At 37.4% G+C, this 16,323-nt stretch overlaps 1 protein-coding gene across 1 annotated transcript in view; it reads left to right on the top strand.

Moving 5' to 3' along the window:
• Positions 1-15,925, top strand: part of CNTN1 (contactin 1) — a 157,730-nt gene extending 141,805 nt beyond the window's left edge. Inside the window, exon 23 of the mRNA XM_063115696.1 lies at positions 15,789-15,925. Within this exon, the coding sequence (XP_062971766.1) occupies positions 15,789-15,925 (137 nt within the window). The remainder of the gene's footprint in view (positions 1-15,788) is intronic.
• The last annotated feature ends 398 nt before the right edge of the window (positions 15,926-16,323 follow it).

Raw genomic sequence — 16,323 nt, 5'->3', positions numbered from 1 at the left:
CAGAGAGCAGAGCAAGGCATCCTGCCTCTGCCTCACTGTCTCCCCAGAGGGACCAGCTTAGGGTCAAGCAGATAGAAGGTAAGCTGGAAAACTCCAGCTGCTCCCACAGCTGCCACAAACACCAGCAGGCCTTGCCACAGGAGAGTTCCCCAGTCCTCCCAGGCCCCAAACCCAGTTTAGAGAGTAGCTGGGAGTTTGTGCAGCTACATGGCCTAATAGTAGAAGCCCAGGGGAGTAACGCCCATCCTCGGACCTACGCGGCTATGGCACAGCACCATCTTGAAACTGAGCTCACTGCTAGAGCACATACTGCCTGGGGGCTAGCGGAAACTGATTCCATCCTGAGGCTGCACCTTCATTATACCATGTTCACATGGACACTAGCAGAACTGCTACACTAGGTGCCTGAAGCCTAGTCCAGACAGAAAAATCCAGTGTCTGAACCTACGCAGCACCCCCACCTTCCCCCAGGAGAGCAGGCAGACCTGCTCAGTGAGGAAGCTGCCAATAAGCAGCGGCCCACCACATTCACGTGAACCTGCCTTGCTGAACCTTCTGGCCCACTGAGCCCACAGGTAGGTGCCTGTGCCAGCCCAGCAGCCAGTCTGGTAGTAGTTCTGCCTCCACCCATGGCCTTCCACAAAGCTTCTGGGCCCTACTAGTATACACCTGCTCCCTGACTGACAGTGGTTGGGCAACAGCTTGCCTCTTCACAGCAGGCTTCTGAGAGCTACTGGGCCTGGCTTCATCCTTGCAGGTTTGCTGCAGGCTCATCAGTTGATCCAGTGGCCCTTCACAGAGATGCCAGGTCCTGCTGCACTAATACACACCTACCCCTTACCTGACAGGAGACTGGTTGATGGTGTCACCTCCAGCTGGGGGGCCTCTACAGAGTGGTTAGGCCCTTCTGCACCTTTGCAGGCCTGCTCCAGGCTAGACAGCTGATCCTGAAACTCTCTACAGAGATGACAGACCCTGTTGCACCAGTGCACACCTTCTCCTTGCTGGGCAGTGGATCAGGTGGTTGCTTTGCCGCCTCGGGCAGATCTCTATAGAGACACCTGGCCCTGCTGTGCCTTCACATGCCAGCTCCTGGCCAGGCAGTGACCTCCACTCCACTGACAGGCCTTTGCAGAGCCATTTGACCCTTCAACCTTATAACCAGACACACCTATATCCCGCCCAAGGCAGTGCACCACCCTGTGGGAGAGATGACTTCAGAGCTGCATGCTCACCCCTGGCCTGATAGTCAGGCAGTGATCTTGCACTCCATAGAGACTACCAAACAGCTGTTTGGCCTTCTGTGCCCATGCATACCTAGTCCAACAACTAGACTGAAGTCTACAACCCGGGAAAACAGAGCCAGTGTTGGCACAAACTCCCACAGTCTAGGCCACTGAGGCATTCGCAGATGTCTCTGAAGAGGATTACAACCAAAGAAACTGCACAGAGATTACACTACTGAGTCCACCCAAATCCAAAGCCACTGCAACATGTCCAACAGACACCCTAGGACCCACATACAGGAGAAAGTCAATTGTATGTAATCTACTCTAAACAATTAGGAAAAGCAATTACTCCATTAGATGTGCAGATATCAACATAAGGACACAAGAAAGATGAAAAAGTGAGAAAACATGACACACCCAAAGGAGCACAATAAGGCTCCAGTAGCAGACACCAAAGAAAAGGACAGTTATAAAATGCCTGTAAAGGAGCTTCAAATAATGATCTTAAGAAAACCAGTGAGATACAAAAGAACATAGATAAATAGTTTGACAAAATCAAGAAAATAACTCATGATCTGAATGAGAAATTAAAAAGATAGATATATATTTTAAAAAGTCCAAACAGAAGTCTTGGAGCTGAAGAACTCAATGAATGAAATAAAAAATACAATTGAGAATTTCAACAACAGACTAGGTCAAGCAGAAGAGAGAATTTCTGAAGTTGAAGACAGGTCTTCTGAAATTGCCCAGTCAGAAGGAAAAATAAAAATAAGAATGAAAGCCTAAGAGACATATGGGACACCATTAGGTGAACAGATGTTCAATTAGTAGGTGTTCCAGGGAAAGAAGAGATTGAAAAAGGCACAGAAACCCTATTTAATGAAATAATAGCTGAAAACTTTTCAAGTATTTGGATATATATAGACATTCAGATTCCAGAAGTTCAAAGGTCCCCAGTTAGACTCAACCCAAAAAGAACCTGAGACACATCATAATCAAACTATCAAAAACTAAAGATAAAGAGAGAATTCTAAAATCTGTAAGAGAAGAGCATCAAGTCATATATAAGGGAATCCTCATGAGACTGTCAGCAGATTTCTCAACAGAAATCTCACAGGCCAGGAGAGAATGTGATAATATTCAAAGTCCTGAAACAAACAAACAAACAAACAAAAAACTGCCAAAAACTGTCAGGCAAGAATACTTTATCTAGCAAAGCTATCCTTCGGAAATGAGGGAGAAATAATGACCTTTCCAGAAAAGAAAATACTGAGGAAATTCAGTAGTACTTGACCAGGCTTATAAGAAATGCATGTAAGGGAGTGCTATGACTGGAAATGAAAAGATGGTAATTACTATCATAAAAACATGAAAAAGTACAAAACTTACCTGTAGAAGTAAATTCGTAATTCAAACTCAGAACACCCCAGTGAGGTAATGATGCTATCTAAATCCTTCAATTCTCTAGTATAAAGGTTTAAAATCAAAATGGTCAAAAAACAGCAACAGCTAACAATTAGTGGCTAAGGAACATGATAGATATAAAGGTAAATTAAGGCAACAAAAATATAATTAGTGTGTATGTGGAGAAGTCTAGAGTTTTTCATGTGACCAGTTAGGTTGCTATCAGCTTAAAATAGTTTATTATAACAATTATACTCTATATTAGCCCAAAGGTAACCACGAAAAAAGAAATTATTAGAGTCACACAAATAAGAAAGAGAAAAAATAAAAAGAAAAACAAAGCTTAGCACCACAGAACACCACCAATGCACATAGGTAAATAACAAGAGAAAAGAAAGGAGCTAAAGATCTACAAAACAATTAACGAAATGGCAGGAATAAGTTCTCACATATCAGTAATAACCTTAAAGGTAAATGAATTAAACTCTCCAATTAAAAGATATAGAGTGGCCGAATGGATAAAAAACAAGACCCAACAATATGCTGCCTTCAAGAAACACACCTAACTGTTAAAGACAAATACAAACTGAAGGTGAAGGCCTGGAAGAAGATATTCCATGCAAATGGAAACCAAAAGTGAGTGAGAGTAGCCATACTTATTATATATTAGGCAAAATAGACTTTAAATCAAAAACTGTAAAAAGAGACAAAGAAGATCATTACATGATGATAAAGGAATCAATTCAACAGGAGGATATAAAAATTGTTAATATATATACACCCAACATGGGAGCACCCAGATATATAAAGAAAACATTATTAGACCTAAGGGAAGAGATAGATTGCAATTCAATCGTAACAGGAGGCTTTCACAACCCACTTTCAGCAATGGGCAGATTATCTAGATAGAAAATAAAGAAACATCTGACTTAAACTGCACCATAAACCAAATAGACCTTAGAGACATTTACAGAACATTTCATCTAACAGCTGCAGGATACACATTCTTCTCAACTGCACATGTAACATTCTACAAGATAGGTCATATGTTAGGTCACATAACAAGTCTATACAAATTTAGAAGGACAGAGATCATATCAAGTATCTTTTCTGACCACCTTATAGGGAACATGAATGTGCTTTTAATGAGCAGAGAGTCAAGAGAAATGTCCTAAATCTTCCTGAATATAAGAGGAATTTTATAAAGAATGGGCTTTTCAGGCTACTTTTAATATGATAGATAATAATATATAAGGTTTCAAATTTAGAAAGTGAACTTCCCCAAATTGACAAAAATCTGTTATAAATGCAAGCTATTGACTATAGTTTTTAGCCTTTCACTCATTGCATCAGTGTGTTCACTGAAGATAGTGACTAATAGGTATAGACAATGGAAAGAAAGAGTACGTCTTCTTGGCCTCACAGTACCTTCTCAAGAATTCTAGTGTGGACAGGAAATGGACACATAAACTTACTTGACCACAGGAATAGCCTTTCTGAGTGGTGCTCAAAATTTAATATATGCCCATAGCATATGACATCATTTTTATTTTTTATTTACTGTATAATATTTCACAGTAGTTGTTTTTTAGGTAAAAATTGAAGATGACTTAATATTATCAGAAATGCATTCTTTAAATCATTGTGTATAAGCACCTAAATGTCTTAAAACCGTTATGACAAAAAATTATGCAAGATCTATCCAGTACACGTATGATGTCATTATTCCATGTAACATTAATATTTTTACTGCATCTCTTCATCTTATTTTCTGAAATCTTATGTATGGTTTTCCATTTATTTCTATATCTTTCTTGACCTTTCACCCTCTGCTAGAAATTTGGGACTGCTAGATCATAGAGATAATGTAAATATTTGTGTCTTTGTTATTTTAAATGATTAAACATATTGTATAAAGTGTCCACACACAAAATCCTTGATCAAACACTTTTGTTTTTCTTAAATCACTTAGGAATAAGAGAACCAATTTTGTAAAAAAAAAAAAAACCATTTGGTTTTCAGGGCTACACAGTCTAAGTGATCAGTGGTAACTGTTATCAATGAACTCACATGTGTGCCTTTGCTTTGCTTTGCAGGTGCATCCACCCTCTCTTTAAGTCTTCTCAGCTTACTGCTGCCTGCCCTTGGCATGTTCATCAACTTGGAGTTCTGAATGTGGTGTGACAGCTGCTGTTCCCAACCCACCTCAGACGACACCCTTCATCCCTGGGATGACTACAGTTCCTTCCAATTCCTGCGGCTCCATCCTAAGCCAAATAAATTATACTTTAACAAAATTATCCAACTGATTTCCAACACATTATGACTGAGGCATTCAGGAACCCCTTCATTCAAAAGAATACACTTTTAAATGGATATAAAATGATTTTTAACTCGTTCCAATATGCCTTATAAACCACTTAACCTGATTCTGTGACAGTTGCATGATTTAATCCAATGGGACAAGTTAACAGTGTTCAATTCAATACTATAGGTTGTAGAGTGGAAGTAAAATCACCATAAACAGGTGCTTTAAATTCAATAAGTTGTGAACTATAATAGAGGTTGAAATGTTGATCATATGTGGTAAATGTAAGAGTAATACAGTCTCTTGTACTATCCTCTCTGTTTTGGGTCCTGCATATTTTTGAATGGCCCTATCATTCATGACATCTTGAGTTGTCTTGAAAAAAAATAGACTATTACAAACATTTTGACATAGATCCCATTACCAAATTATTTTACTTAATGCGTTGAAAGATTTTTGAATATTGCAAACCAAATTCTATAACTTACTATCAGTATTCTTATTTTCAAAGTAAGCAATTTTCTAAATATTTAATTTTCAGAATCAGTAATACATTTTGGTTACTTTTTTAATAGCAAAGTTAACATACCATATGAAGATTTTTTTTTACTTTTGTATTCTACTCTGAAGTTATTTTATGCTTTTTCTTATCATCAATTTCAATTCTTAAAAATCACAGCTCTTACCTAGGGTACCATGATATTGCTGTATTTGTTCATATGTGGAATGAGGAATTTTGAAAAGCAGAGTGCTTCCTTTTGTATTGAGATGTGACAGTCTTTACACAGCTAGGAATAGATGACAGTTAAGTGAGTATCAGAATTACCTAATAATATTTTAGTATCTTTGTTTCTGTGCTTCATTCCTAACTATAAATAACATTTTTTTATTGGAGGTGTGGGATCAAAAAATCACCTTTAGGTTGGAAAAGCTACAGTATTCCCTTTTTCTTTTTTTAAATTTAGTTTTAAGCTCAGTTCCCATTTCAATGCAATACTGAAACTGGCTAAAAATACCAAATCAATACATTGCTAATGGTACTTTGAAGATTATGCAAAACTGGAAGGCCAGGGGGAGACAAATAATGTGACTGTTTGATGGTGTCTCCCAAGTGTTGGTGCTTTGGGTTTTTATAAGTTGTGAAAAGGAAGATGCACATTTCTTCATTCTCCCTGGTGTGCACGGAAATGTGTTTGAGAGTGGATGTGAAATAAATCAAGTAACAAAGAATTAGCTGGCTGGTGAAACAGTGCAATGTCTGATGCTTCAAAAGGTATAATCCTATTTTATTAGCACAACCTTGCTAGCTAATTAGAGATAGAGTTTATCTTTTTAGAAGGGATACCTTATAGGTTCATAAAAAAAAATATTTACAGGAAGCAAAATAGATCTATTACTACTTTATCCCCCCTTTCTTTAATTTGTATAATTTTTGTACTATATATCTATGTGTAAATGTTTAGAGCCTTCATTATGAAAATATCAATAAATATTTCATTAGTTTACATTTAACTCTTTGTTATAAAATGAAACTTTTTAAAACAAGTGAAATGGGTGATTCCCAGTGGAAGTATATCAACAGTCTTAAGATCATTGCCAGATTTCATAAAATATTTAATTATTTAAAAAAGGAACAAAATGTCTTCACACTTTAGGGAAACGAATACTCTGTAAACCTTCTGTACAGATGTTTGTGTTTTCATTGCTACATTTTGGGGTTTTCCTTTTGCAATGTGACTCATGTTGGGCATTTTTATATAATCAACAACAACTAAATCTTTTGCCAAATGCATGCTTGCCTTTTATTTTCTAATGTATGGTATAAAGAGCAAAACTGGCTAGATTTTGCATGAAATGGTTCAGAAAGGGAAGAAGAAAACACACTTTGGAGGTTGTTTAGTTTTAAATTTGTGACGAGATAGATTAAAGTCTCTCATACACTGATAACTCAGGCTTTTCATTTCCTCATACAGTTGTACAAATTTGACTGGGACCATCAGTTTTAAACTGTCGTCAAACTAACCAATGTATCATCTGCTTTAAGACGCAAGATTCTTAATTAAACTTTATATAGAGGTAGACACATCTGTTGTTTCTCTGTATTTCAGGAAAGGTGATAGTAGTTTTATTTGATACTGATAAATATTGAATTGATTTTTTTAGTTATTTTTTATCATTTTTTCAATGGAGTAGTATAGGACTGTGCTTTGTCCTTTTTATGAATGAAAACAAATTATAAAGAAATAAATGTCTTACTGTTACCCAAGAAAAAACAACTGTCTTTTCAATTTACCAAAAGTTTAAATTCATTTTTAGAAGTTTCTCATTATGACTTCAATAGCATGGAGTAAATATTACTGACTAAGCAACAGTTCAGTGTTTGAAGGGTTCTATAAAAAGAACCCACCCAGAAACACAACACACACACACACACACACACAGGCATAATTACATTCCAATAAGATAACCTGATACATAACTTCAATTCATGGAGATGTTAGTGAATATCAGTCCAAAGCTAGACACTGAAGCAGGGTGCTACATGTTGAAAAAATAAGAGACTTACCCTGAATGAGCTGAGATTCTAACTGAGGAATTTGTATAAAAGCATGAATCTATAGATGGGAGTCTGTTACACGTAAAGTCTTCTGTGATTCCTGAGTCCCAGGATCCTAAATCCCAGGGCTTACTATTCTCTGCCTTATTCTTTTCTCCTGTGTTCTGCTTGAGATTTCACATTGGCATTCTGACCTCCCTTTCTGTCATGAAGCTTGCTTCACCCTAATTTTCTTTTTTGTCCTGATTTTCTTTTCTGTACCCTGCCTCTGTTTCTCAACATTAAGTATTAGATTACTTCCATTCTAATATTTTGTTTTTGGTATTTGACCTTTGACTGACCCCAGCTCAAATTCTACAATCGCTGGAAGATCAAATCTTCTTTCTGTGAGAGTGTGTTCCATGTTAGTGGTTCTCAAGCCCATCAGGATCACCTGGAGAAATTTTAAAAAATAAAATGGATGCGGTGGGCCCCAGTTCTGATTTACCAAATCAGAATCTGAGGAGAGAGGCACAAGGAGCTATGCTTGTTGGGGTGTTCAGAGTATCTGAAAAGGAGTCAGTTTTGAGAATCAGATTTTCATGATTACCACAAGCTAGATTAGCTGATATTTTTAACTGAATCAACAATATATTTCAACATCATCTATTCATAATTTAAATCTCTTAAGAAAAAATTCATTATCTTGACTTGTCTGAAATGCTGATTTGCTTATGACTGTTTTTGTCTTCTGTTCTACATCTTAAGTATCAAAGTGCTATATACTTTTTGTGCAACAAAACTATCCCTTCATTCATGTGTCTCAAATCCAAGCAGCAGACTGAAGTGTACTTCAGAGGATTTCCTCTCTAAAGGATGTGGATTTTCTTTACTTATCCTTTTTTTTCTTTCTCTTTTCCCTCATGTTACTTGGAAAAGTAATTCAATTTTAATACTTAATTTCCTAAGTCTATAATCTTCTGGAGGTTGCTAATAAAAGACTGATGAAAGGTGCTCTCCCTAACTTGAACATTTATTTTTTTCAAAATGGAAACATGGTGGTTTTGAATGAGTTGACTTTAAAATTAATTAATGAGGGGCCATTAATTCTACTTCATTTATCTTATTTTATAATTTCTACATTATTCTATTTTAAAAATAGATCTTACTTTCTAGATTTTACTAGAAGAAAATTTGATACTTGGAGTAATATGTATCAGTAACTACAATGCCATTACTTATTTGGCTTTAGAATTCAGTCTGGCTTATGCTAAGGCAAAACTGTAACATGGAGGGACTCTGTCTTCATCTAACCTATCTTATTTGTTCACTTGCTTTTATGGATGCTGCCTTGAAAGCAGTGCCGATTACCTTCATATTTTCTTGTATTAGTTTCCTCGGGCTGCAGTAAAAATTACCATGAACTGAGGGGCTTAAAACAACAGAAACTTGTTCTCTCACTCTTTTGGAAGCTAGAAGTATGAAATAAGGTGTCAGCTTGCCTTCTGGAGACCGAGCTCATGGCTCTCGGTTCCACGCCTCTCTCCTAGCTTCTGGTGGTTGCAGGAGGTCCTTGGCACTCCTTGGCTTGCAGCTGCATCACTCCAATCTCTGCCTCCAGTCACATGGTCTTCTCCCTATGTTTCTGTGTTCAAATTTCTCTTTTTTTGTAAGGAAACTAGTCATTCATTGGATTAGGACCCACCCTAAATCAGTATGAACTCATCTTAATTTGATTCTATCTGCAAAGACCCTATTTCTAAATAAGGTCACATTCATGAGTTACAGGTGGACATAAAATTTCTTCAACCCAGGAAAGTTTTCCCTTCCCTGTTTTTTGTTTTGTTTTTGTTTTTTTGGGGTGGCTGGCCAGCATGGGAAACTGAACCCTTGACGTTGGTATAACAAGGCTATTCCCTTCTTCTTTTTAAAACCTACTCACACTAATGTGAATATGATTGAAATGCTGTAAGCATGTTTTTAGAAAGCATTTATGCTGATAATGTGCAACGATGTGAGTGAATCTCAAATGCATTATGCTAAGTGAAAAGAAGCCACATTCAAAAGGCTGTGTGAATCCGTTTATATGACATTCTGTGACATTCTGGAAAGGCAGAACTCTAGGGACAGAGACAGGTCAGTGGTTGCTAGAAGTTGGGTGTAGGACGAGGTCTGACTCCACAGGAGCAGCATGAGGGAACTCTTGGGGATGATAGAATTGGTGGTGGTGACCCAAATTTATGCATTTGTCAAAACTCATAAAGTTGTGCACCAAAAGGATGAGTTTTACTGTATGTGCATTAAAAAAAAATTTTTTTTTTAAATGTAGTAATGAAAAGGTCATAGGCATTGGAGAGACATGTGATAATATTCTATCCATTAGCGAGAGCTTGGACAAGAAATATAACATTTGGGGGCTAAGTTTTCTCTTCTGTAAAATGAGGATAACATTCCTCAATCATTCAGAATTCTTTCAATTGCAAGTGACAGACACTCAATGAAGTTTAAGAAAAAGGGTGGTGGGGGCAGTTATTGGCTCAAATAATGGGATTTCCAATACAGAATAAGGGCTTCAGCAATGTTCTCAGGAAAGTGTGTCTTCATCCATGGATTCTGCTTCTCTGGCAGGCTGTCTCCTGTGGCAGGAATCAGCGGTGCTGACAGTTCCAAGCCTGCATCCTCCTGATCAGTGGTCCAAAAGTAATAGAGCCGCTCTCTTTCTGACTTGGCATATACGCCAAATCTCACTGAAGACTCAGTTAATCCCCAGGAGTTTGATCTATTTTATTTAGCCATCCTGTGTCTCTTGTGCATCCTTCTGGGTAAGTGGAAGGTAGCAAAGACACTGTAATAGAAATTCCCACCAGGACCACATGGAGTGGAGGAGGGATGGTTCACCCAGAGGGAATATCAGGTACCTGTTGGTGTGACACCCTACTTTTACAACATTTTGAATGTACGCTCTCCCCAGGGATGAGGGGTAAGGAAATGATTGTCAGGCAGCACCATTTGCATTGTCTTCATTATTTCAAAGCAAGAGTGACATAAATATCCAGCTATAATACAAGTTTCCAAGAAACTTCGGAACTTTATTGGAAAAGTTTTTCCACATAGACAACCATTCCTATTGGTCAGAGAGAACAGATATGTCATATTAAATTTTTGAAAAACACAAACATTTTTTTTTTCTTTTGTCTTTTTGTGACCGGTAAGGGGATCGCAACCCTTGGCTTGGTGTCACCCGAACTGCGCTCAGCCAGTGAGCGCACCAGCCATTCCTATATAGGATCCGAACCTGCCGCAGGAGCGCCGCTGCGCTCCCAAGCGCTGCACTCTCCCAAGTGCGCCACGGGGCCGGCCCAAAAAACACAAACCATTTTAAGTGCACTATATTAATTGTTTATTGCCAAAACTCAACCACGAAACCTCAATGGCATGTAACAATAAATATTAATTGCTCACACTGCTGGGCAGCAGTGGTCAGATACGTGGCTTAGCCGATCTGAACTGAGCTTCCTCACATGTCTGGGAGTCAGCTGACTGTCAGCTGTTAGAGGCTACCTTTAGTTGGGGACTTGAGGACAACTTCACTCTGCTCCACTTTTCTCTCCCCCCTCCATCAGGCTAGTCCTGGCATGTTGTCACAGCAAAGCCAGAGGTGCAAAAGAGCCAGCAGAAACATGTATGTCTTCTTTCAAGCCTTTGCTTACCTCCCATCTGCTAACATCCTATTGACCAAATCGAGTCATATTATAAGCCCACAGCCAAGAAGCAGGGCAGGTCGCCCATACGTATGACACTTTAAAGTTACAGCAAAGGGTGTGGATATAAAGAGTGTTGAAGAATTGGATCCCAATGATGCCATCCACCACAGATAAATTCCAGTGGATCTAAAAGGCCATCATCAAATTTACCGTTAAGAAAGGAAAAATATTCCTCATGAAACTATAACATAAAGTTTGCTTATCATGTAGAATTTTTAATTTATACTTATTGAAACATCTATTTCTTTGAACATAGATTTTCATTACTTGTTATTCTTATGCAGAGACAAAAATGAAACTAAACACAAAATAAATTGTGGAGGATAGTCATAAAAATCTTCACATTCAGAATATGCATCTCCTAAATAAGTTTTAAACTCTGAGTACTGGATGTCTGTGTTCTGCCACAAAATATCATCTTTTGGTGTTATTTGTTTCTGCATCATTTCTTGGAAGAATGTTCCAATATTTCTTTCAAGCTACTGATGCCCATTCTGCCAGTATTTTCTCAGTCTTCCCAGGCATTAGCAGAAAGTTATTGTGGCCACTAAAAAAAAATGTCCATAAATTTTTTCTTTCAGGAGGTAGAACCTGATTCTCCTCCCCTTAAGAATATGTTGTATTTAGTGACTCACTTCTAGGGGATAGAATAAAGCAGAAGTGACAGTGGAGGACTTTGGAAACCAAGTCATAAAAAGCCAATATGGTCTCCATCTTGGTCATTCTCTCGTTGTCTTGGATCAATGGCTTTGGGAGAAGCCAGGGCCCATGTTCTGAGGACATTAAGGCAGCCCCATGGAGGTGCTCACATAGTGAAAACCTGAGGCCTCCTGCCAACAGCCCTGTGAACGATTCATCTTGCAAGAATATCTCCCAGCCCCAGTCACGCCTTCAGGTGACTACATCCTGACTGAAAGCCTGACTGCAATCTAGTGAAAGACCTCAAGCCAGAACCACCCAACCAAGCTGCTCCCAGATTCATGAGCCTCAGACACTATGAGAGAATAAGTATTTGTTATTTTAAGCCATTATATTTTGAATTGATTTGTTATTCAGTAATAGATAACTGTACAGTTAGCATACAATGATGACTCTTAAATTACTTGTTCACAAGAATTTTAAGCAAATAAAGTTGTCCAATATGGTCATTAAGAATAACAAACGTTATAAGTTCAGCTACCATATTTTCATGAATTTCTGTGTGTTTTAACTTTTTGGTCTCAGTGTTGAATCATGATGACACTTGAGCAATTAAACTCAACATATATTATTCCCAAAATACTTCCAGCTCAATAATGTAATGATAATATAAACAGCCATGACCAAGGTCACACGTGCAAGCAATGACAACTACATTGTAGCTGTCTCCTAGCTAAGAGCAATTGAAAGATACCATTGATTGTAAGATACAGTCTATTTTCAGAGACGCTAACATGTAAAAAAAGTTGGATGTACTACAAATATGGTATTTAACAGCTCTCGTGGACACTTGCAGCTCCTGTAACTAAATTTAGGGTAAAGAAAGAGAAAGTTATGTTTAGATTAGGATGTTGAATGATACTTGTTTGGTTTACTGAGGATGCAAGACTCAGCTTAGCTGGTTGGGACCCCAGTGGGAAGCTGAGATGACCACAGCTGCCAGGGGAAATCATTTCTACCTGTACATCAATCATGAAGGCGATAGTTTTAAGTGTTCTACCTGACTCAATGACTTAACTGTTTCTTTTCATTTTCACAGAGCAGCACAAGTCCTGGCATGTAATAAGGACTCAGTACATATATTTTGAGTAGATCGTTAAATGGAAAATAAAGTTTTTAGATCTTCAGTGTTTCAGCACATTTTCTAGAATTTTTTTGTATTAGTTGATTGATAATGTGCTTATTCCACATATTCTGTTATGAGAGCTCTTTAATATGAGAACAATCAGCCCTTGATAATGTTGTATTTATAGGTCTGAGTTTGTAATAACATCCATATGAATAAGAGGTTCGATGAAAGATAATGAATGAAGAGGAGAAATTTATTTACACTTGGACCCTCAGGGAATAGTCAGTATCTTCTTTGAGTACTATTTTTGTAACACTTGATTTTTAAATGTTTGCACCTCAGAAGCACCAGATCTGATTGACATAATCAATAATACTTTATAATTTGTCACACACACTAATGTGCTATGCACAATATCTCTTATATGCATTATTTATGTATTTATTTATATGTTTCATTATGTATTTCTCCATTTAACTCCAATTCCCCATCCCATCGTGCCTTCACTGTTGGGCATTCAATGTATGCCCCTTCAATTCATCTTCATCTTATTTACATGTCCTTACATGAACAATAAGTAGTATCATCATTCTGGTCTTTTATTTACATAAATTATACTTTGCTTCATTTTATTCTATTTACTAGCTCTTTTAATTAACATTATTTTTTCTTGATCTATTCATGTTTCTCTACATAAGTCTAGTTTATTTCTCTGGCTAATTTTATTGCATTTAATTCCTTCATTCCCATTGTGTTTTGAAATCTCCCCTCTAGAGACAATTTTGCAGCAAACATCTACTTGCATGCTTCTTTATGTACCTCTGTGAGAATTTCTCTGGAGTAGATATATTTAGTAGTGGCATTACTAGGTTATAGCATATATACATAACTTATTTTATTTTATTATGCATATTCATTTATCCAACAAGATACTTTTCTTGTGTTGAGGATATAGAAATGAGAAAAATAAAGTCACACCAATTTGAAAAAAGTGGCTTCAATTTTCAATTCTTCTAACACCTGAGGATTTCCATTTCCTCATTCAAACTTGATATTGTATAGATACAATGTTTACCAATCTGATCATATGTAAAGTGTTTTAATTTACATTTTCCCTGATTACTAAATATGGTGTCTCTTTGTATAATTATTAACTATGTGTATTTTCCACTTCTGTGAATTTCCTATTCATATCAAAACATCTTAACATGCTATAGAAACCTTGAACATATTCATACCTTGTGACCAAGTGATTTCATTTCTAGGTATATATGATAGAAAAATGTGTGTATATGTGCACCAAGTATCAGAGTGTTCATATGAGCATTGTTCACAGTAGCTTAAATTTAGAATGAATCCAAATGCTCATCAATAGTAGCTTAGATAAATAAACTGTGGTACTGTATTAGTCAGGGTTCTCCAGAGAAACAAAACCAATAGGATGTATATAAATATAGATTTTTAAAAAGAGAGATTGGAAGGGATTGGCTCACATGATTCTGGAGGCTGAGAAGTCCCACAATCTGCTGTATGCACACTGGAGGCCCAGGAAAGCCGGTGATGTAGTTCCAGTCTAAGTGGAAAGCCCTGAGAACCAGAAGCTTCGATGACTGAGGCAGGACAAGATGGCTGTCCCAACTCAAAAGAGACAAGAAATTTGCCTTTCTCTACTTTTTGCTCTATTTAGGCCCTCAGTGGATTGGATAATGCCTACCTACACTGGTGAGGGCAGATCTTTTTCACTGGGTCTACCAACTCAAATGCTAATCTCTTCCCAAAACACCATCACAGGCACACCCAGAAACAATGTTTACTAGCTATCTGGACACTCCCTATCCCAGCCAAATTGATACATAAAATTAACTTTCACAGGTTTTTTTTTTTTTATACAGTGGAATATTATACAGTGATTAATATGAAAATCCTACTGTTACGTACAATGAGGATGAATCTTACGTACATAAGTTGAATGAAGAAGCCAGAGACAAGAGCACATGCTGTAAGGCTACGTTTTTAAAAGTTCAAGGACAGAAAAACCTAATCTGTTTTGTTAGAAGTCAGAATATGGTTATTTGGGGGAAGAGGGATGAGGGTAGTGATTAGCAAGCAGGATGGGGAGACTTCTGGGGTGATGGATTTTCCTAATCTGGGTGGTAATTGCACTGTGTGGAAATCCATTAAGTTGTACACTTCTGACTCATGCATTTTTCTATATCCATATTATGCTTCAATAAGAAACTTAAAATTTAATGAACCTATTTGTGCATAAATCTGCATTTCTAATTATGTCTTAAAGTAAAATTGTTAAGCTAGGGAGTGTGACTATCACACATATTTCCCACAAAGGACTTATAAAACTTACTATTTTTGATCAACAGGAAGTACAGATGAGGAAAGAAAAAATTACAACCAAGTATGGCAAGTTCTATGAAAGGAAAAATCCAAGAAGCTATGGGAGAAGACCCGGCTTGGTAATAGCAGCCTGGGAATCAAGGAAAGCTTGTCCGAGGAAATGATGTTTAAGGGGCTAACTGAAGAGAAATTGTGAGTATTACACAAGGAACTATGAGGAGAAGAATATGCCCAGCAAAGAGAAAGGCACAGTGAAGTGACCAAGTTGAAAGATGCTGGGTCAGGTTTAGAAGTTGGAAGGACAGTATGGCTGGAGTTTGAGAATCAAGGCTATAGTGATAGGCGGGATCATGAGGGCCTTGTGAATAGGCCACCTTGGAGGGCATACAAACAGTGAAAAAGGGTTTGCCTTTTGGGCCTAATTCAGACTACAGTGTGGAGAGCGGCTTGGAAATGAGCACTACTGATGTGAGGGGCGGCTGTCTGGGAGCGATGGTCGTGGTAATCCACATGGGAAAAGATGGTGGCCTGAAACCCTCTTATGGAGAAGGAAAAGGAAGATAAAGAAAGTGGACAGACTATTAATATTTACTAGGTCAAATAAGAGAGCTCATGAAGTGATCGGATACAATAGGTAGAGGAAATGAAAAAAGTTGATTATCGTATACTGGTTTTAGATTTGGCTAGTCTTCTTAGAAATTAACCAATGCTTTAAACTGATTTCAGAAATGAATTTGAGTGTTTTTTAATATTTGCACTAAATTTTCATAAGTATAGCATTCAAACTGTGCTTATGCTATTCACAGCATGACTAGAAAAAATAATAGAATATCGAGAGGACAGCATAATGCACGTCAGTCCATTATGGTTGAAGTAAAAGAAAAAATGATCTGAAATATCATCAAAGGACTAAAAGGATTTGCTTAGGTATACAGAAATAAATCAGATTGTTCAAAAGTTTC

Source organism: Cynocephalus volans, chromosome 12 (assembly GCF_027409185.1).
Source record: "Cynocephalus volans isolate mCynVol1 chromosome 12, mCynVol1.pri, whole genome shotgun sequence".
In the NCBI taxonomy this organism is placed as follows: Eukaryota; Metazoa; Chordata; class Mammalia; order Dermoptera; family Cynocephalidae; genus Cynocephalus; species Cynocephalus volans.
This window is presented reverse-complemented; position numbering and strand designations above follow the sequence as displayed.